This window comes from Orbicella franksi, chromosome 5 (genome assembly GCF_964199315.1).
Source record: "Orbicella franksi chromosome 5, jaOrbFran1.1, whole genome shotgun sequence".
In the NCBI taxonomy this organism is placed as follows: domain Eukaryota; kingdom Metazoa; phylum Cnidaria; class Anthozoa; order Scleractinia; family Merulinidae; genus Orbicella; species Orbicella franksi.
Genome location: NC_138149.1, coordinates 15360922 through 15381735, shown reverse-complemented (window position 1 = coordinate 15381735; position 20814 = coordinate 15360922). Strand labels below are relative to the sequence as shown.

Sequence of the window (20814 nt, the reverse complement as noted above, 5' to 3'; positions counted from 1 at the left end):
AGAATCATCTGTTCTCGATAGCGTGGGAAACATTTTGGGCATCCGTGGAAAGGGCAGCCGTGGTATTAGAACACCGTCCTCGTTTCGTGGTTGTACCCGTCGACAGGCGAGCTCTTCATTTTCCCACCTTCTCGCGGAAGCCATCTCTCGCCCCCATGCCCGCACATTGCATGATGAATGTGGATACCCCGTTGCTTCGCTTCTCGCTCCAGCCACAGCAGCGCTTGTCTAGATGCTGTGCTGTTTGGGTACATCACTTTCTCGAAAGCTGTCTGCGGGGCTTCGACTTCCCCCCCCCCCGGGTAATAGATTGCCGTTTTTCCTGCACTGCAGGTTTGGAAATGCCGTTTGAGACTTTAAGCTTGTGTGAATCTCTGACGGCAATGAGTGCATTCATAGGTTTTCGCCAGCTTTGTGATGTCTTTTATCAGGAAAGCGTGCCCTTCGTAGATACCGATTGTCAGAATGTTTTTCAGTTTGGGATTCGCGTTTACTCTGAGATGCCATACCACTTCACCGTCTTCTAAACGCTCAGGCTCGTAGACACGTATTCCGAGCCAAGATGCGACGGCTGTGGCTTCCACCTTGTCCAACTCATCTAGAGACGTTTTTGCGAAGTTTGCAGGTATGGATTCGAGTTTGTAGAAACTCTGGGCCAAGCTTCTTGCCTCTTTTGTGCACCGATCTGGGCGCGCTCCTCGGTGCACAGCGATGCACCGCCATAGGCACAGGTTGTCGTAATACGTGTCCAACGCCACCATTGCCCGGCTATGGGCAAGGTTGCGCAGCCAGTCCGGTAACGGGCCTGTTCCAACCAATGGCTGCCTGTCAATCACAACCTTCAGGTCAGCGTTGAAAAAGCTTTCAAACACCCACTTTGTATTCGACCTTTCAACACTTTCAAGCTCAAGGCGACTTTTTTCCTGGGGGTGAGCCATTCTTCCGCATCTTCCAGTCTGTTAATCCAAGGTGAGCCCTTGATTGTGTAGTAAATAATCACCGTTCCATCCTCAATGTTGCGCAACTGATACGAGAAAACATGCCTCAGATAAAAAGACGTACTTACGTTTTCTCATATCTTCTCCATAAAGTCTGGTGTGAGGTTTTTTCCCAGACCTCTGATGAAGTGCCATCGAATATAACGCCGTCCTTTACTCTCTTCCCCCTCATGCGTTACATCATCGAACAGGTACAGAATCTCATTCTGGTAGTCTGTCACTGTTCGGATGTTCTGCGCAGGAAAGGGGTCGTACTCCTTCAGAAGCTCTTGATTTTTTCTCCCCTTTCTTTGCCGTGGAGGGGGTCTTGGTTGGTAAGGTTTTGGAAGTAAAGGTTTTTGCAAACGCTTCTACGTTTCTTGGGAAATAGGTTCATCCATCACGTTCTCGACAAGCTTTCTAACGGCTGGTGCGTTTTCCGCAAGTAATTGGTTAAAATACTGCAACGTTTCTGGATCGATTTTTGCAAGTTCTTCTCCCAGTCTTTCTTCAAACCTTTGGTCATTGGAAGCCATTGTTCCTTGCGGTTTAATACTTATCCTCATTTCTCTAATTGTGTTGCCTTCAGCTCGAGCAGAACGAGATCGAAATCTTTCTTCGCTTTTTTGCCCTTCCGCATTAGCCGCTGGTTTACAGTTTTCCCTCCGCAGCCCCTGCATAACCGGTAGGCGCACTGCACCCCGACCCCGCAGACCCGACATGGGGCCGGCATTCTTATCCCTTTCTTTAGCTGGTAGTTGTGCTGCTTGCACAAGGTCCCCACACACCGCTTTCCACAGCTTTCTTTCCGGCCCCGCATCAGCCACGCGCATTTGGGGAAACAGCGAGATCTATGCAGGAGAGGATCAAAGAACACGACAAGGATATACGACTCGCCCGTACCCAGACCTCCGCCGTTTCTAAACACACCCACGAGACCGGCCACTATCCTATCCGGAATGAGGTCAAGTTTATTGATCGAGATCCTCACTGGTACACACGTAGGGTCAAGGAAGCTATTCACATAAGACTTCACCCTAATAACATCAACAGGGATAGTGGAATTGAAATTCCTTAAGCATGGATACCCACGATCAAGAAACACAACAACAGGAGAACGGTACAACAGCGGACCACTGAGGGAACAGCTACTCGCCGGAACAATGGAACAATAGGAGGATCGAAATGCACCAATCACAGCCGACCTTTGTGATATAAATGATACCGTGCAATCAGTCGACCTTATCGCCTGAAGAAGACCAGCACTAAGCAGTCGAAACGTCGCGATCTACATCTCAAGTGACTACATCGTGAGACAAACGATAATACACTCTACTATCCAGATATTGTCAGTATCACCATGCTGTAGTCGAAAAGAGAAGCATTCCTTTGCGATAAAAATCAAACACAAATTCATTGCTATTCTTTAAAACATCCCTCCTTCAACTTCATAGGCTTTGACAATCTCGTGAAAATTTTAGAGGGTCCCAAAAACGGCTTTATAATGGTTGGCGACTATTTTCAGCGAGCTATTCGGGTTTAAGTGGGCACTGATGAATATGTTAAGTTGTAGAAAGTTCATCGCGCAGGACTGTTCATGTTTGTTTTACACAAATTCGAGTAGTTATTTGTACAATCAAACCTGTATATAACGGCCCCGTATTAAGCGGCCACCCTCTATTAAGCGGCCAGTTTTCAAAGTCCCGATTTTTCGCTCATACAAACGCTGTATTTGTTACCTGTATTAGGCAGCCACCTCTAATAAGCGGCCGCGGCCACCCTGTAGCAGTCCTATGTTTGTCTTTCTTTGTTATTTTACCTGTATTAAGCGGCCATCCTGAACGTAACAACTGCGAAATGACGGAATGAGATATTTTGTTGTGAACTGTAAGTCATAGAAATACAGCGCTGTATACCGTAGAAGAGGAGGGAGCAATTTATTGCACAGTACTTTTACACAATGTTACCTACATTATACCGTTAAGTTACAAGTTGGTACTGAACCTTGTTTTAAGTATTGATCGCTTGAAAGAGTGTGGATTCTCCTATTCTTTCCTTGCATGAAGTGAGGGTGGCTACAGTTCGACTGTATTTAGATCTTGTCGTCACTATGAACATAATGAGTAGATTTACTTTCCACATTTGATGAATGTTTAATCAAAATTACATTTTAAAAGTCAACAGCTTATTAGCCGAAATCAATCTGTTGATTCAAGTATTGTTATGCCCAAAATTGTTTTTTTTCCTGTTGCCTGTTGCTAAGGAAACGAAACAGTAATTAAACAGTATTGTGAAACCGATCGCGCGATCGCGTAACCTCAAAACACTTGCTAAAAGTTTAATCTTTGGCTTTGTCAGTGGCTGGCTTTTAAGCTTCTTGGGTTGTAATTTCACAACGAACTTACTTTTTACACAATGAAATAATGTTTCGCTGTTTGAGAGTCGTCCTGGTACTTATTAAGAAATATTCCCACTGTTGCACAAGATGTGTTTGTTCAGGTCTGACGAGATTAGGAATATGAAGTCATTTTGTTGGCTTATCGATTCAGTCGTTGCATTTTGTGCGAGTGACAAATCTTTCAGTCGGTCAAACAAAGCTAGTGAAATGCGTACTGAACAACAAAGTAAGCCCTTAGGTCTCATTTTAATGATTTGGTGTGCTTTCTCAAGTGTTTAGCAGAAACAGAGATTCGAGACAGTACGTCAAGTTGCTACTTCTATCGTCTAGTGATTGCTTTTTGATGCTAATAGTTTCAAGAAACCAGCAGTAATTAAAGATAATTACAGCGTGTTTGACGTTTTCAATTAACTGGAACGAACTCATGTCCCGACAGCAAAGGTAATGTTTGGGGTAAAAAGATGTAACACAATGGCGATATTATCCTGTGGATGATATTTCCTTGTTTCATTGTTATCAGATAAGTAACAGTCTCCTCTCTCAACGAAAAGTTTATTTCTAAAAGCATACTTTTCTACATAGAGTGTTCGAAGCTGTAAGCAGTTATGCACGTTTCATGTAACAATAAAAAAAACCCCTGTGCTGCTGAAGTTTAGTTGGCAAGTGGTGCGAATCGGACATGATAAATTTATCGCTGGGTTAGAATTTTTTCGCCCGTCTATGGAGAGGTATTGGGTTGCTGTGATTTTGGCTAGCGCTGCTTCAGAGAAACGTTTTTTGCTCTTTTCTTTCGATATCAACTGGGCCGCGGGGGCCCAGTTCTTGTAACGCTAAATGTTTCATTGTTTTTTTTTTTTGTTTGTTTAGGTCGCACTGTTCCGGTAAAACCAATCGAGCTGGCTTCCAAGCTTCTTGAGTTGTAACATTCGCGACAAATTTACGTATTTGCCTGGTAAAATAAAGTTCTCGTTGTGTGGTAAAAGTGGCTGAATGACTGGCAGCTGGTCAAAGTAGCAAAAACACTAAATGACCGGCCAAACAATTTTTTTAAAGAATGCTAGTAAATCTTCGTTTAGCTGGGCATTGAATAAGAAGCCATGAGCCATGTTTGTGCGACAGTAATGAGAGATCAATTAACTAGAATAATTAAAATAATGTGTTTGGGATAAATGCCTCCGCCCCCAACCACCTACCCCCCGACCCCTTGAGATCTGTTGTTCTACCGAAATTAGCCATGTCTGAGAGACCTAAGAGAAGAAGGGGACTGGTACGAGACATGGGCGCGGTTTTACGACAAGGAAGTCACAGTATATCAATACATGAATTAGCTTGCTGTATTCACTTTCACAATCAACGCCCCGAGGTTTGCTTGCTTCGCAAGTGCTCAACAAGAAAGGCTAACTTCAGCTGCAGACACTGAGTTCAAGTCATGTCTAACCTTCCAGATTATCCAGAGATCGTGCCGAAGAGTGCGGAGGAGGCCAGAGGAATCGACTTTTGTGGTACTAAGCACGACTATTATATCATTCGTTCAGATCTTGGCGTCTATATGAGAAGCGCAAATTTCCATGAAGGGAATGATATCAAGATTTACTCCTTAAGTCCAGCTTGTCAGTGGGGCGATCACTACTTGGCCACCGAAGATCAGTACTACATCATTAAAGGGAACGAATATCGTAGAGTTACCAACATGAATGAAGACAAAGATGCTGTGGTGTACAGTCTTCATCCCAACTGTCGTGGAGGAAGCCACTACTACTCTGCGTTTGGCAATTACTACATCGTATTTGCCGACAAGGGCGTCTATCGACGAGTGGAGAACATGAACACTGACAAGGGTGCCGTTGAATATAGCATCCACGAAGCGTTCCGTGATGGTCTCTACTTCTGGGGTACGACTGATTATGTCTACTGTTTGAAGCAAGCAGGCGAATGGAGTGTCCCTTACCACAGAAGCACCAACATGAATCTCGACGAAAACCCAGCCACTTTCAGCGTTCACGAGTCAGTCCTCAACTTTATACCTGGCGGCATAGCTCAAACCGACGGAAAAGCGTTTGGTTATTGGCATAATATCAAATCTTTTGCAAATGAAACCGACGTTACATTCGACTGGAAAACAACCATCACGAAAACCGTTGGCTTCACAAGGAGTGAAATGTCCTCCATAGAGCACAACTGGTCCATCGAGGCGGGAGCACAGTACCAAAGCGGTCTTTTGAGTGAGGCCATCTCCAAATATCAGTTTAGCCTCAAAGTCCAGTATGGTGGAAAGAGCGTTAACACAGAGCAGCAACAATGGAGTAACATCACTGAAGAATCCGAAACCCTTAACCTGCATATCCCGCCCCGCTCTGAGGTGTACATTTGGCAGTATCAAATGGGGTTTGGCCAGAAGAAGAACCTTTTCAGCCCTAACCTGGAGATTACCGAAGATTCAAAACCACCTGATGAACCAGCAATTTACTATAGTCATGCAAAGTAAGGCTGAATCGGTGCGCGTCTCAGAATTCTTCTGTTAAGTGTGAAACGGGTGAACTTTATTAGTCAGAATTGTGTTTGTTAATTAGGCCACGAAGTGTTTTGGAATTTTGTAGTAATTTCGCTTTATCTAGTTGAATTTGGCTCTCCTACATAATTCCCTGACATACACTATGTATTCGTATTTAGCTTTTTGATATACGCAGTATCTAGTCATAGCTATTCAGGTTCAGGGCGTATGGGTATGTTAAGTTGTAGAAACTGAATGTTCACATACATTTTTTACACGAATTCGCGTGGTTATCTGTATTTAGATTTTGTCGTTACTATGAACACAATGAATGGATTTGCTCTCCACATTTGATGAATGTTACATCAGAACGGAAATCAGTCTATTGACTCAAGTATTGTTATGTCCAAAATTGGCTTTTTTCCTGTTACCTGTTTCGTTTCTAGGGAAACGAAACAGTATTGTCAGGCCGATATCACGCGATCACCTAACTTCAAAATACTTGCTGTTGTAACAAGATGTGTTTGTTCAGGTCTGACGAGATTGGCAACAAGATATCATTTTGTTGGGTTATTGTTTTAATAGTCGTCGCATTTTGTGCGAGTGAGAAATCTTTCAGTCGATGAAAAACAGCTAATGAAATACCTACTGAACAACAAAGTTAGCCCTTAGGTCTCATTTTAATGATTTGGTGTGGTTTTTTCAAGTGTTTGCCAGAAACAGAGATTCGAGACAGTAAGTCAAGTTGTTACTTCTATAGTCTAGTGATTGCTTTTAATGCTAATAGCTGTAATAAATTAAACTAGCAGTAATTAAAGATGATTTACCGCATGTTTGATGTTTTCTATTGACTGGAACGATTTGATCTGCCGACAGTGAAGGCAATGTTTGGGGTAAATGAAAAATTCACAGTTTTAAAATATATTTAAAATAAAGATAAAGGCGATAATTTGCTGTGATGATATTTCCTTGGTTTGTTGTTGACAAGAAGTTCAAAACCGCGCGGTGAAATTTAAGGCGCAAATTTACTCATAAGAATAAGTAAAAGCTTAAGAAGTTCATTGAGTTGAGATGGAGTGTAATTGCGGTATTTGGCATTATTATTTGTAAGGTCTGAATGTATAGGGAGTTTAATAACAGTTGTTATCGACCTACAATAAGTGTTAAAAGTTGTCAAAAGAGTTAACGCACGCGCGCGCCACATTCGAAAAAAAGGGAAAATTTTGGCAAAAATACAAGGACAATACAATTACTACGTTTTCTGTTTGCTATCCGCCAATGTAGTAACCCTGCGTGTCCATACTTTGCAACGCTCAATAACTAACGCATGCAAAGATTGTAACACTAGAATAAACCGAATTCGGAAGAAAAAAGTTTGTGGACAAAATTACCGAGAATCTATGGGAACGAAAAGAGACTTTTCGCGTCTGCTACACGCAGTTATCGTAACCTCAAACGACACTTGCAAACATTCGGACATCAGAATAAACAGATTCAGAAAAGATAAAATTTCAGCCAGAAAATTACGTAATTGATCACATAGAAACATCGACTCCCCGTCCCCGGACATACCCCGGGCATTTGACTCGTCGCTGAGCGCAGGGGTGGGGTGGGGAGGGGGGCGGGAATTTGAAACCAAATGGAAGGGATGGAGGGGAGGGGACTTGGAGAAATTCGCGCACTTTTTATTTTGGGGTTGGCCGGAAGCGGGATTGTTGAAGTTTAATTCGCGTCGACCGGTACATTACAGTCATTACAGAGTGAAAATAATTGAAATTTTTCTTCCTTTTTTCATGGATATGTTCTCAGTTCTTCTATCTTGAATTAGCAGCTTGTAATACGTTAAGAATTTTAAACACCCCGTCATATTTAGGTGTTTCACCTTACACCTGAGGTATAAGAAACCCCAAATAGTTATTTGCTATACTGGTAATAACAAAGGTTGGGCAGTCCGAGCGAGATCGATGGAAGGAATTGAAGAATTAATAAAAGTTGCAGATGCGTAGTACCATATAATAGTCCTACATAATTGAAGTTAAAAGAGTATCTGGGTAAGCCTGTGAAAAGGCTCTCTAGTCGAGGATGGAAAGCGGGATGAAAGCGGAGAGAAGAGAGGGGAGGAGAGAGAGAGGAGGGGAGACGCCCCAACCCGCACCCCATTCCCTCCTCGGCCACTTCACTCTCATCCAGTTTCCTCTCGGCCCTTCCAGCTGCGGTCAGACCCTTCAAGCCAGAGCCTGTTCACAGGCTATATCTGGGTATACGCCAAGGTTATCAATAAGCCAATTTTGATGTGATAAAATTCTAACTTGGCTGCGAGACTTGGGGGAATAAAACAAAAATAATCTTTATTCCTTCCTCATGTTCGATTTGGTCTAGTTTTTCGTTTATTCCCCAAGCCCTTACGCTGTGCGATTGATGGAGTCGAATTGATGAAACGCAACAAACAATTTATTGTACAAGTAATCAGATACAAAACTTGAACATGTTAATAGAATGATGAATAACAAACTGTAACCAAACGAACTCTATTACAGGATTTGCAATGTCAAATACATTATCTCAAAATTTAAAGTAAGTGGTTATATCTAGCATTTAAAGACCGTTTCAGAGGTTTTCTGTCTTTTAAACCTCTTTAAATATCAAAATATTCGCATAAGTGCATCATGTCATGACGATAAATCCGGAATTTTCTGGCCGTAAAATTAAATGCGACTGAGATAACTTGCCTAATATCACGTATCGTTCTCTTGCCGATAATCAATATAATACAGTGGCGGATCCAGGGGAGGGGGGACGGAGGGCCCGGGCTCTCCCCCCGCCCCCCTTCTTATTTTGGGTAAAAAAAAACCGCACAAGAAAGAATAGCCGACAGGGCAAGCAAAAAAACAAAAAACGGGCCACCCCCTTAGCTCAAGGTCTGGATACCACCACCCCCCCCCGCCCCGCCCCCTTAGCTCAAGGTCTGGACCGCCACTGTAAGAGAGACAAGAGAGAGTGCTCGTAAACGGTGGATTGTGTATATCGTCACATTTCCTGTTTATCGACCCAAGTAGTATCTTTTCTATCAGAGGTCACTCCAAGGAACATAAGACGATCCTGATGTACATTTAGGACTGGGGAGCACTCTGACTGAAATGCAGTAAATCAAAATAAAGGCTGATAAGTCCATCCTATTTCTTAGCTAATGCCGTAATTTATCACTATTTTGGCTTCAGATTGACTATTAAATTTACTGAATATTAGAGCAAAACCAATAAAAAGAACTGACAATTGAAATTCCAATCCAAAATACGAAGTTACGTTCCATTGAGCGGGGGCTTCTGATGCTGACGTCATATTTTCAATAATCGTGACACTAACCTTCACCAACATCGTTTCTGCTAAACACGCAGCAGTTCTGATATCTGTTTTACAATGTCTTCTATTGTAACAACCCTGGTTAAAGCGACTATTGGCTTGCTCGTGAATAAAGGCAGAGATAAGGTAGCGGAGAAGCTGAAAGATGGCGATGTAACAGAACAAAAATTCCGTCGATTGATCGTCCGTGAAATCGATGATATCAAGTCTAAGTTGGATGGATTATCAAGGAAAGATTTGCTAGCGAGTATTAGCTTCTTTGAGGAAGGAATCGGGTTTTTGTATGACGTTTCTGATAAGGCAAGGTCCAGAAGCGAGCCAGGCGCGTCAACAACACAAGCAGCTTGTGATGAAGCATTTTCTCTCGCCGAGGAAATGAAGAAGTTGGAGCTTATTGACCTGGATGAATCAGCTACGAGGGCTCTTTCTGACGCAAAGAAGAGATTCGAAGATTCTTGAAGAAAAGCAACAGAAGCCTTTGGTAATGAAGCTCTAGAAACGTCTGACCGTATTCTAGCAATGCAATATCGAGTCATGGCGACAATACTAGAGAAACTAGACAATCCCGAGGACGCCATATCACCATGTAGAATTTGCGTTGAAGAACTGAACTCTTTGTCAGCAGTTCAGAATAGTTTTGATGTTCAGCTCAAGAAAGGCCTCGGGGGAGTATGGGCTGGGTTTGTTTGGTAAACACGAACGCAGACAAATCATTTCCAGTGTTTGCTACGTCAATCGTGTCGTCTACGATGTCACGTAAACAGTCAATAAAGGCGTAGATCCCTGGATTTGGCCTACTGTTGATGTCGGAGAAGACAAAGTTGATCCTTTGCGCGACCAAAGATTAACTGAAGTATTGCGTAAGCACGGCATAGAACAGTGTTGTGTAACATTGTCATTTGGTCAGGAGGGTGAAGAGGAGCACAAGCTGAAGGAGCCAGTGTGTATTGCTACAAACTCCAGCGGACATTTCATTATCGGGGACCGCGACGATTGTACCTTAAAGGTGTTTGACAGCGGTGGTAAATTTGTAAAACATTTCAGTGTCTGTAGTGAAGTCGTGGATACAAAGTTATACATTCATGGTGTAGCCACAGATGTGCATGACAACATCTATTTATTTATTTATTTATTTATTTAACATTTCTTTATACACGGTTAAAAATCATCAGGTAATACTAATATTTAAAGTTATATATATATATAAAAAAAAAATTAATACTAATAAACTACTAATAAACAGTCCATGCTAGATACTAATTAATAAAAATTGAAGTAGTAAATCCTAATTTAAATATTAAACTAATCCTGTTTTCCATGAATGCCGTGTCTAACTTTGCTTTTAAATTGATTAAAGGATTTTATCATCCTGAGATTGCAGGGTAGGCTGTTCCAGAGAGGTTCATTTTAGTTAAAAGAATTTCATGATCAACAGTGTCGAACGCTTTTTTTAAATCGAGAAAAACTACAGCATTAACATTTCCGCGATCGATATAAAACGCCCAACTATCGGTAGCTTCTAATAGAGCAGTAACAGTTGAATGCAATGCGCGAAAGCCCGACTGTTGTTTAGAAATTACGTCCTCTTTAGTTAGAAAGCTATATAGCTGGTCATACACGATCCTCTCGAATACCTTAGCAATTACTGGAATGACTGAAATTGGTCGATAATTATTTAGATCAGATCGCTCACCCTGCGTAAACAACGGAGTAACTCTAGCACATTTCCAATCGTCAGGAAATATACCAGAAGTCAAAGACTTGTTAAAGAGGTCAGATAAAGAGACCGAAATAAGATCAGCACATTCACGGATTAATCTAGCAGAAATGTTATCAAGGCCTATTGCTTTAGATCTAGATAATTTGTTTAGATGAGAAAAAACAATATTACCGCTAGTTGGACAGAAATGGAATGTTTTGTTGTTACAAGTGATAAAGTTAGTGTAGCTCGAATCATCATTTTGACCTATTGGAGGTATTTCATTGGCAAGTCTGGGCCCGATTGTTGAAAAATGGTCATTAAAAGTATCTGAAATTTCACTAGAATTATTGATTACAACGTCATTTATGTCTCCTTTCCCAGATGCAATTAAATACAACTTAATGAAAAAACTATAGTCAATTATTTGGTCAACAGCCGAGCTTTGTTTGCAAAGAGCGCCCCCCAAAAATGTAATCCAGATCCAGTGTTGGGATAAATTTTGGCCACACGAGGTGGCCGCTTTATTGATTAAATTATACATAGTCAAATAAAACTAATTAGGAACGATTATTTCGTTCGTAAAGCTCTAGCAAAGGTGAGGGCACGAGAAAAACGGCCAGAAGCCTCCAGAAGGGAGGCCCGCCCCACCCGAGGACTGGTGACCAAATAATGATTGACGTGATTGTATATAAACAGCAAATAACCACATCACCTGCGTGTGGACTAAACTTGTAAAGAAACTACCTTGGTCGATAGGCTAGGTGTACGAATATACTGAAGAAAGGCGTTAGATTTCCACCTTCCTAACTGGCGGATCTGTGTGTCGGTAAAACCTTTGGCCGCAGCCCAAGTGGCTGCTCCTATTCGAAAACTGTGCGATTTGTGCAAAGCAGGATCGAGCTGACAAAAGCGAAGTGCCCTATTGAGTTGCTTCACAAAAAAGTTTCTTTTAATGGGCGCCCCGTCTGGCCAACAAAACAAAGGACCGCGGGCGGTTCCTCTAGTAGATATGAAATCTAATATAGTTCTCACTTGACAACATAAGTCTTCTTTATAGATATAAATAACAAAGGGGGGTCCGGTATCACTATGTTTGTACTTAGAAATTGTGAGCTGCAGGGCCGTGACCTGCCCTAGGCGGTTGAGTAACTGCTCCAGCTGCGGAAGCATAATAAGATTACTGTGATTGCTACTGTTAACTGTGATCTCGCCAATACGCAAAAATGCAAAAAAGGCTAAAGAGCACATGGCTGATAACATATGCAATTGATACGCTGACTCCGTTGTGTGCTCAAAAGAGGCAATGAGTCGCGTTAATATCGGTAATGTAATTGGAAGACGCACATCGTGCGACGGAGCTAACTTGCGATAACCCTTGAGAAGTTGTCTAATGATTGCAGTTTCTGTTGGATCATTGACTCCTGCTAGCTTGTGAGCATAGCCAATAGCTGATAAATAACTGGTGACAGTTGAGCAAGCGTAATTAAGTGAATAAAGGTGTGACACATATAGTGCTACAACAGCTGGTGTTAAAGGTAAAACTAATGTTGTGACACCTAAAAAAGATTGTGCCCAATCTGTAAATAGTTTCCATGATCGTTTGTATACTTCAGTAGAACCCTTATTTAAGCTAGCAGCTAAAAGCGTTGTAGTTATAGAGGCCAACTCTCCGGAAGAAGAGGCACTGGAACAAGCGTCGGTTCGCGATCCATGCCCTGGCCAAGGGACTTGAATTTCGTGACCTGTAAGCGCGATAGAGCATCAGCTTTGACATTGAGCACCCCAGGCACGTGAATAGCCCGAAATAGAATATTATGCTTTAAACATTGCAAAACAAGCGCCCGCAAGAGAGCTAATAGCTTTTTATCTTTGGTTGTTTTCTTATTAATTACTTCTACTAAGCCTTGATTATCGGTGTGAAACAAAATACACTTATTTTCTAGTTTTGATGCCCATATGGAAATGCTTACAACGATAGGAAACATTTCTAGAATTATTATATTTGTACCTATCCAGCTATCGGGCCATTTACCGTAAAACCAGTGCGAGCCAAAAACTGCACCGTAACCTAACGAGCCTGCTGCATCGGTGTAAAGATGCAGTTTTGCAGATGAAAGCCAAACATAATCTAAAAAGAAGGATCTGCCATTGTAGGCTTCTAGAAAAGTAAGCCATAATTGAAGATCAGATATGGTTTCACGAGTTAGACGTATAAAATAACGGGGGCGTTTAATCCCCACCGTTAAATTAATTAGACGGCGCAAAAATGTTCGGCCGGGTACGATAACAGAACAAGTAAAATTAAGAAGACCGATTAAAGATTGTAATTCCTTCAAAGTCACTTTTTTCCTAGTTATAAAATCTTGAATAAGAGTACGGCATTTAGTAAGCTTGTCACTAGGAAGTCGAGCTTCCATTAGTGTTGTGTCTAGTTCAATGCCCGCGAAGGACAAAACACAGCTAGGCCCCACTGTTTTCTCAGGCGCCATTGGCACACCAAGTTCATCACATGTCCGAAGGAAAGCTTTTAACTCATTATCACAGGATGAAATAGAATTGCTAACGATAAGAAAGTCATCTAAAAGATGCAAAATGCCTGGTATCTGCAATTTATTACGGGCTATCCATTCTAGAGCGGAGCTAAAAAACTCAAAAATTTTACAAGAACTCGAGAGCCCCATGGCAAGATTCCTGTCAACATAAAATTTTTCCCGCCAACAAATACCCAGCAGGTTGTAATCCGAGGGACTGACCGGAATAAGACGAAATGCGTTTTTTATATCAGTTTTAGCAAGCGCACAGCCCCTGCCTGTGCGCCTTACTAATCTAATCGCATCGTCAATATTAGCATAATGAACACTGGATGCAATTTTTGGAATATGTGAATGATTGAAGATAGATGATGAATTAAGCGAAACTCCCAAGGTACTTTTTTAGGAATTAGGCCAAGAGGCGAGATATGAAAAACTGGAAAAGGCTGCCTTTCAAAGGGACCTACTATTCTACCTAGTTTAATCTCATTGGCTAAGTTTTCGTCAACGGCACTTGGATTAGCAATCGCAGAGACAAGATTTTTAGATGAAAAATTAATCCGAGGTCCAACATAATCAATAGAAAAACCAAAACGGAAGCCGTCAATTAAGTATTGTCTCGTTCTAAAAGGGTATCCATGGAGGTACGCCTGCAGTTTATCGACTTTGATTGGTGTTGACATTGGACGAGACAGGGCGGGACTGCGTGGCTGGTTTGCCAGGGACAGCTGTTGATGTGGCTGTTCGTGGCATGGTTGTTGATGCTGGATGTGATATTCGCTTTGGAAAGGCACATTTGTTGGCGGGATGCTGAGATCCACATTTAAAACATTCGTGGCTGAAATTGCAGCCGGAACATTTTTCCCCCCTGTGAAATTTCCAGCAGTAGCCGGACGGAAAGGGCGATTTTAAATTTTTGTTGCGTGCGTCCGACGAAGTGACAGGAACCGCTTTTTGCATGTGGTGCGCCTGCAACCACAGTTCCCAATGAATCTGGTCCCAGGGGAAAAGTGTTTTTTGCCTCAAAAAACGGAAATTTTCGTCATAATAACGCCAATGAGCGTTTTTGGCCGCCAGGTCCCGCACTGTCTCACTGTATTTCATTAATGCTGGTGCGTCCTTTGGGAATCGCACAGTGTAGATAGCTACAAAAGTTTGAAAGGCGGTGATCCATTGATCAATTGCTATAATCCGTTTTGCTTTTTGAGCGGGCTCGAGACTAATGACCGGCCGAGCGTTGGACTGCGTAGTTTGAACAACGAAATTATACTTATAATCACTCGGAAATATTCTGTGTAAGAGCGTCCCTAAATCAATGTATTCATTCGCCCAAATTTTAGATTGAATCTTTTCCCAAATTCTAGAGGCAAGAGGGACACCAATTTGGGTGTGAAGTATTTGAGGGCGGTCATTAGCCTCGGCCATGTGTTGCGTTACTAAAGAATTAGAACCAATAGAATTATTGCTATCCATTAGTGGTGGATTGTTCTCACCAGTAATGTCCTGAATCACAGCTGCGACTGACTCCTGTACAGAAACAGCTGGATTAGCGTCCTCCTTTTCGTTTCCTTGCGTGTCTTTGATTATTCCTGCAACTTTGAGGCCTTCAACAACGGCGCCGGAGACAATGGCAGCGATATCCAACTGGGTATTGGCTTTACTGGTGCCTTCACGATCACTGGGATGGGACGACGCACCAGTTGGCTGGGGTGATCGCTCCCAACCCTTGAAACCTCGGCTGGCGAACCCGTCTTTGCACGTTTTGATGTAGGCGCACCTTTCGCTTGTTTTGCCGATTTGGCAGCACGTTTGCGGGGGCGTACCCCAGGAACTGAAGGCACAGCGGGAGCAACACGGGCTTTTCCACGGGTCATCATATTGTCTGGTAGAAAAAAAATAATAAAAACGGCTAGAAGAAAAAGGTGTATAGGATAATGGAAAGTAAATGAATGTCGGTATTAGAAGACTGTGTAATCACAGGTAAGGCAAGCTGAGCATTGTACAACTAAAACCCAGCAGGTCCGTACGCCCCAAAAGTAAATATCTGTAGAAGTGCACTGAAGCACCCAAGGTGAATTTCGCAATACAATAACAACGGCCACATGTTTGGCAAGCCCCAAAATGGGAGCTGCCGCTAGGAACATGTTAAATGGCCGCAAAAGCTGAGAACATATGGTCTCAAAAAGATAAATATGTACACACGTACTTACAAAACAGCAGGGTTGTGTGAAATGGACGTAATTTAAGCTGGTGGCGTGCCTGTTTGGCCCGCCGCGCCGTTGATGGCAGCGTGTTGTTTAAGTGCGTATAAAATGGCACCCCGGTAACTCCGATATAGAGCGTATTGCCCCCGGTTATTTAGGTGAACACCATCCTTCGAGAGGACGGAAATGTTTGGCTTTCGAAGCCCCTTGTGGCGCCAAAATTCGGCGAATGATATCGCCTCCAGAACCACGTCGAGGTACTGGTTAAGCAAGGGCACAAGGCCACGTTCTGCTTGTCGCGTGGACAAGCAGAACGGGCAATTGTTTGACAAACCACAATAAATCTGACATTGAAGTAAGCATGTAAATGCTGCACCAGGGTCTCTATTTTTGAACCAACAATCTCAGGTTTGGCGTCCCGAGGGCAAAGGTCGTTGGAACCAATTTCCAAGATTACAATATCGGGTTGTACTTTCCTAACCCTTTGAAGGTCGAATACATTTATTTTGTCCACTGTTCGACCCCCAACTCCTTGAAATGCTAACTGAGCTGACTCCGCTAAGTCTAGATTATTTTTAACCCTCTTATCCACGCCCTGGGCGATGAATGCCGCGAAACGACGGACGAAGGAGTGGCCCAGGATAAGAACTTTGGGTTTAGGCATGATAGCTACTAAAACAAGAGAATATACTCAACTCTGATTCAGCAAAGAGAGAAGATCAGAAATATTTCAGGAACAGGCGTGTCAAATGCAGACGTTGCTGGAAACGTTGAACTCGCAGAGTGTTAGGTCTGGAGACAAAGAGGACGAACTCGAGGAACACGCATCATCTTATAGGTCTCAATGAAAACGAGGCTATGTACTTTTCCGTCTCAACTCGTGACTATTGCCAAATAATCAATCTATTGTTAGTTAGGTCATCAGATAGTCTCGTGACTATTACTCAATCCTTTTGTTACGTTGCACAAATTACACTCCATCCCCCTCCGGTTGAACCCTGCTCACTGCCATTCCTCCCTAGCTTACCTTAGTTGTTAAACTGTGATAGTTACATTTAATAATTAATAAAAGTGGGTAGGAGTCATAAACACTTTTATTTGGCGACAAATAAATTCATTTACTTTCAGTTCTTTCACAGTCTCATTGCTTTTACGGCGAGATGTAAGTTCATTAATTGTTTGCCAAGTTTTCTTAGAGTTGCCCTCAAATTGCATAAAAGCTTTCGAAAAATAAGATGCCTTAGCAGTTTTGATCCTATTATTTATTGAGTTTCGCAGCTTTTTATACTTTGCCCAATCGCATGGATCATTTGACTTCACAGCTTTTCTCTTGGCAGCGTCACGATCGCGCATACCTTTCTTCAAGTCTGAGTTGATCCAGGGTGCCTTATGTGATCTTATACGTTTAGTTCTAAATGGAGCATGAATGTTGACAATGCTCAGAAATTTTGCTTTCCAGTCAGCCCACAAAATATTTGGATCATCAGAATTACAGCTCCAGTCTTGTTGATAGATATCGTTGCGAAATTTTCCACGATTAAAGTTTTGAAAATTTCTGTAAGATATGGTAGAATGCCCCTTTGATGGGAAATCGGGAGATAGTTTACGATAAACATAAATAAGGCTATGATCGCTGATGCCAATATGAGAGACACCGGAACAGACTACCCTGTCAACATAGTTCGTATAGATTAAGTCAATTAATGTTGATGAGGATTCAGTTATACGGGTCGGTTCAGTGATGAGTTGTTGGAGCCCATATAAATCAGATATTTCACATAAACGACGAGTATTCGTATCATAATGAGGAGAGGCCAAATTGCAGTTAAAATCGCCTACTAAGTAATATTCAAAGCCAAGGGAATCTAATTTACCGATAAGTGATTCATAATACGAAAATGACTCTATCAAGGAACAAGGAGGTCTGTACCAAGTGATTACAAAAAATGGCTTTGAATTGAGTTTACGAATTTCTAGACATAAATTTTCAAGGTTAACGACATTCAAATCAGAACGAACCACAAAATTAATCGAAGTTTTTAAGTAGAAGCACACACCTCCGCCATTTCTATCTCTATCACGACGAATTAATTCATAGCCTGGAATATGGAGCTCACAACTTTTGATAGATTCATCAAGTTTGGTTTCGTTAAGTGAGAGAATATCGATAGAATAATCATCAAGAAGAATTCTAAGTCAGTTCATCAATATGCTTTGTAAGACTATTGATATGTAAACCGGCAATTTTCAAACCGCGTCCAGGCGGTACAGAATAAGAGATATTTGAAAAAGTGGCCGTTGGGGAAGAGGTATGATTATTTTCATTAATTAAAACAGGATCCAACGAATTTGTTGAAACATTAGACTCGACATTCATGGAACTCGGGGATCAATTATTCCTTAAAAAATCTATAAAATTTCTTTGCAACAGTTCGTTACCTTCTTTATTTAAGTGGAGTCCGCCTTTATTAAGTTCCTTTGAGGTAATGTTTGAGTGGCTTACGAGTTTCCAATCGTTTTGCTTACAAAATTGCTTCAGGCGTCGGTTAACAGCTTTGACTGCATCACCGTAGGCATCGTTCCTTGTTGTTAGTTCAGATACGATTATCTCTGCCTCACACGCACCCTCAATTTCTCTGGCTAAGTCAACAATAGCATCCGCGACGTCATTCGGCGGAGAAGATCTCAAATCATCGGTGCCCACATGTAAACAAATTTGGTCGGGGGATCTTTCAATCGTAGGAATAATGTGTGATTTCATGTCATGAATGTTAGCTCCAGGGAATGGCTTGACAACTACTCGGTGACCCACGGCTTTAGCAACTTTTATACCATGAACATTCTTTATGAGGGAGTCTCCGACAACGACTGTTATCCGCTCGTCATTCTGTGCTGAAGCCTCACTATCGGTACGGTTAGGCTTGTTGTTCGTGGAGGTATATTTAGATTTCGTTCCAGTTGAAGACCTTCTTTGTTTCTTGTAACACCAGTTTTAACAGTTTTCCATTCATTAGTCATTAGTCCGTTTTCCAGTCATCTACTGGTGGAATTTAAGAAGCCTGGAACTGGCCTATGTGAGCGCGCCTTTGTTTATAAATTTGAGGACAATAGCAACCTGCGTCACAAGTTCCCCCTGAGGGGAGCAGAGTGGAAGTGGCACAGGGTGACACAGGGATCTTATCGCTTTCCTGAAATTGCTTTCCACCAGGCAAGTGAAAATGTCGTCAGTCGTCGCTTCTGCAGAGCCAGAGAAAGAACACCTGCATGTCGAAATATACACCAAAGATGGCGAATTTGTTCGCAGCACTCATATCCGTGAAGAAAGAATTGAATACTTAAGAGGGATCACAGTGACTTTGGAAGGAAGCATTGCTTTAGTTCTTAAAGAGAAATACAATTACAAAATACTCGTTGAGTGAAAAAAGTTAATGTAAAAGGGCCACAACTGATTATTCCACATGTCATATTTGTGCTCCTTTGGACGTACTGCATGGCAAATGTCCTATGTAGAATATGAACTTTTGAAGCTGATGGCGTGTATTGAAGTTGTGTTATTGAAGTTCGAAGGAAATTCGCGGTTTAGCCCTAAATATACGTAAAAAAAAGGGCCATGAAGTATTGGTTGAGCTCAAACTGACATATTCACGAGTTTCAGAGGCGTAAACTGAAAACCTGTCCAGTTTCTTCTCAATGTTTTTACAATGAGCTAGTCGTTTTCTCTGTAGCGTCAAAATTGATCAAAGTCTTTCACAGACTCAACCTAAGAATGTTACAGTGTATTAAGAACGGATATGCCATAATATTATATATTGTAAGAATACCTTTGAGAGATAAGAGGAATAGAACTTACCCCGAAGGGGGGGGGGGGGTGCTTGGCACAAAGTGAACCTCAGAGAGCTGTCGCGAGAGAGCTCCAGAGCTGTAACTGGTTCTCAGTTTTTGATTCAGCGTAGCAACATTGATAAAAGGAGAATCTGAAGGAAGATTAAAACCATTACAAAATACCACTTATCAATGCTTGAAATGAGTACAATTTATTAACATACTTTTTCTTATGATCGAACGGCCTCACACGCTTTGGGCAACATGTAAAAATTGTAAATCTCGTAACTTAAATAATGATAGCAGCTAGGACTGGCATGCCGTTGTACATGAACAGATTCAGTCTGAGAGGATTAGATTGTAAAAACATTTGTGGAGTGGAATTCTTTCAACTTGAGAATTTCCACTTTTTTAATTTAAGCGAAATCTTCTTCACAGATTTGCATATAATTTTCCCTGTTTTTTCTTCTGTGGCTAATAAAAAGATTTTTAGAAAAAAATATGGGTTCACCGGTTTAGTTTTTAAGATAGATGCGATTGATGGTAAAAAGTGGGTCAAGTTTGTTGCTATGCAACAGAACAGTAAAACCTTAATTTTTGACATAAACACAATGGAAAGTACAGTGGAGTTACCTTAAAAAATAGCACAGCCATTCAAAACAGAACAGTTCCAAGCCTGAAAAATCGCACCTAGTGCTATAAGTCTGGAAAAAAAAACAAAACTGTTTGAGCCACCTTAAAACAGTATTTTTGTAACTAGTGCCCGCAGAGCTTCATGCTGGGCGAGTTTGAGGAGATTCGATTTTTCCTCTGTTTCCAAGTCTAGTTGATATTTGGGCGAAGCTGCTCTTAAATACTATGATTATTATAATTATTACGAGTGAATTTTTCTAATTAGCAGACATAGCACGGGAGAAGTCGAAAAATCGATTTTTCTGTCTTTTCGTCCACAAGTAGCCCTTAGGTAGACATAAAAGGTGGCATAGTTTTTTTGGAACTCGAAGCGCTTTAACTTCGAGAAAATCGAGGAAAACGATTTTCGCCTCGACGGTCACAAAATGGCCGATGGTAAAGGCTTAAAATTAGTTATCTAAACTTAATTTGTGTCCGCGTGTAAAGGAAAACCAAAACTTATCGATACTTTTTCTTGAAAGACCAAGTATTCAGCTATCCAAAAGAGGTTAGAACTTGACTTGAGCGCCATTTGAAAATAAACATACAATTTTGAAAAAAATCCCTTTCAGTTACAAGGTCGAATTCCTAATTTACGAATAAAATTCAGAGATATTTTTCGACATGTGCCATAACTCCAAACTCCTTGAAACTTCG

The 20814-nt window shown here is 41.6% G+C and overlaps 2 protein-coding genes and 2 pseudogenes across 2 annotated transcripts; 2 read left to right on the top strand and 2 right to left on the bottom strand.

Moving 5' to 3' along the window:
* The first annotated feature begins 3236 nt into the window (after positions 1–3236).
* Positions 3237–8813, top strand: LOC145488486 (uncharacterized). Its single transcript, XM_081467363.1, has one exon. It carries the CDS (start codon positions 4805–4807, stop codon positions 5858–5860), a length of 1056 nt encoding a protein of 351 aa, XP_081323489.1. The 5' UTR covers positions 3237–4804; the 3' UTR covers positions 5861–8813.
* On the top strand, positions 8813–19082 carry LOC145487804 (uncharacterized; annotated as a pseudogene).
* Positions 11107–13808, bottom strand: LOC145488482 (uncharacterized; annotated as a pseudogene).
* Positions 16723–18672, bottom strand: LOC145488483 (uncharacterized). The gene is given in 2 exon segments (XM_081467361.1): positions 16723–17862; positions 17864–18672. Coding segments are annotated over 2 exon segments (1314 nt in total). The 5' UTR covers positions 18041–18672; the 3' UTR covers positions 16723–16725.
* Positions 19083–20814: the final 1732 nt, after the last annotated feature.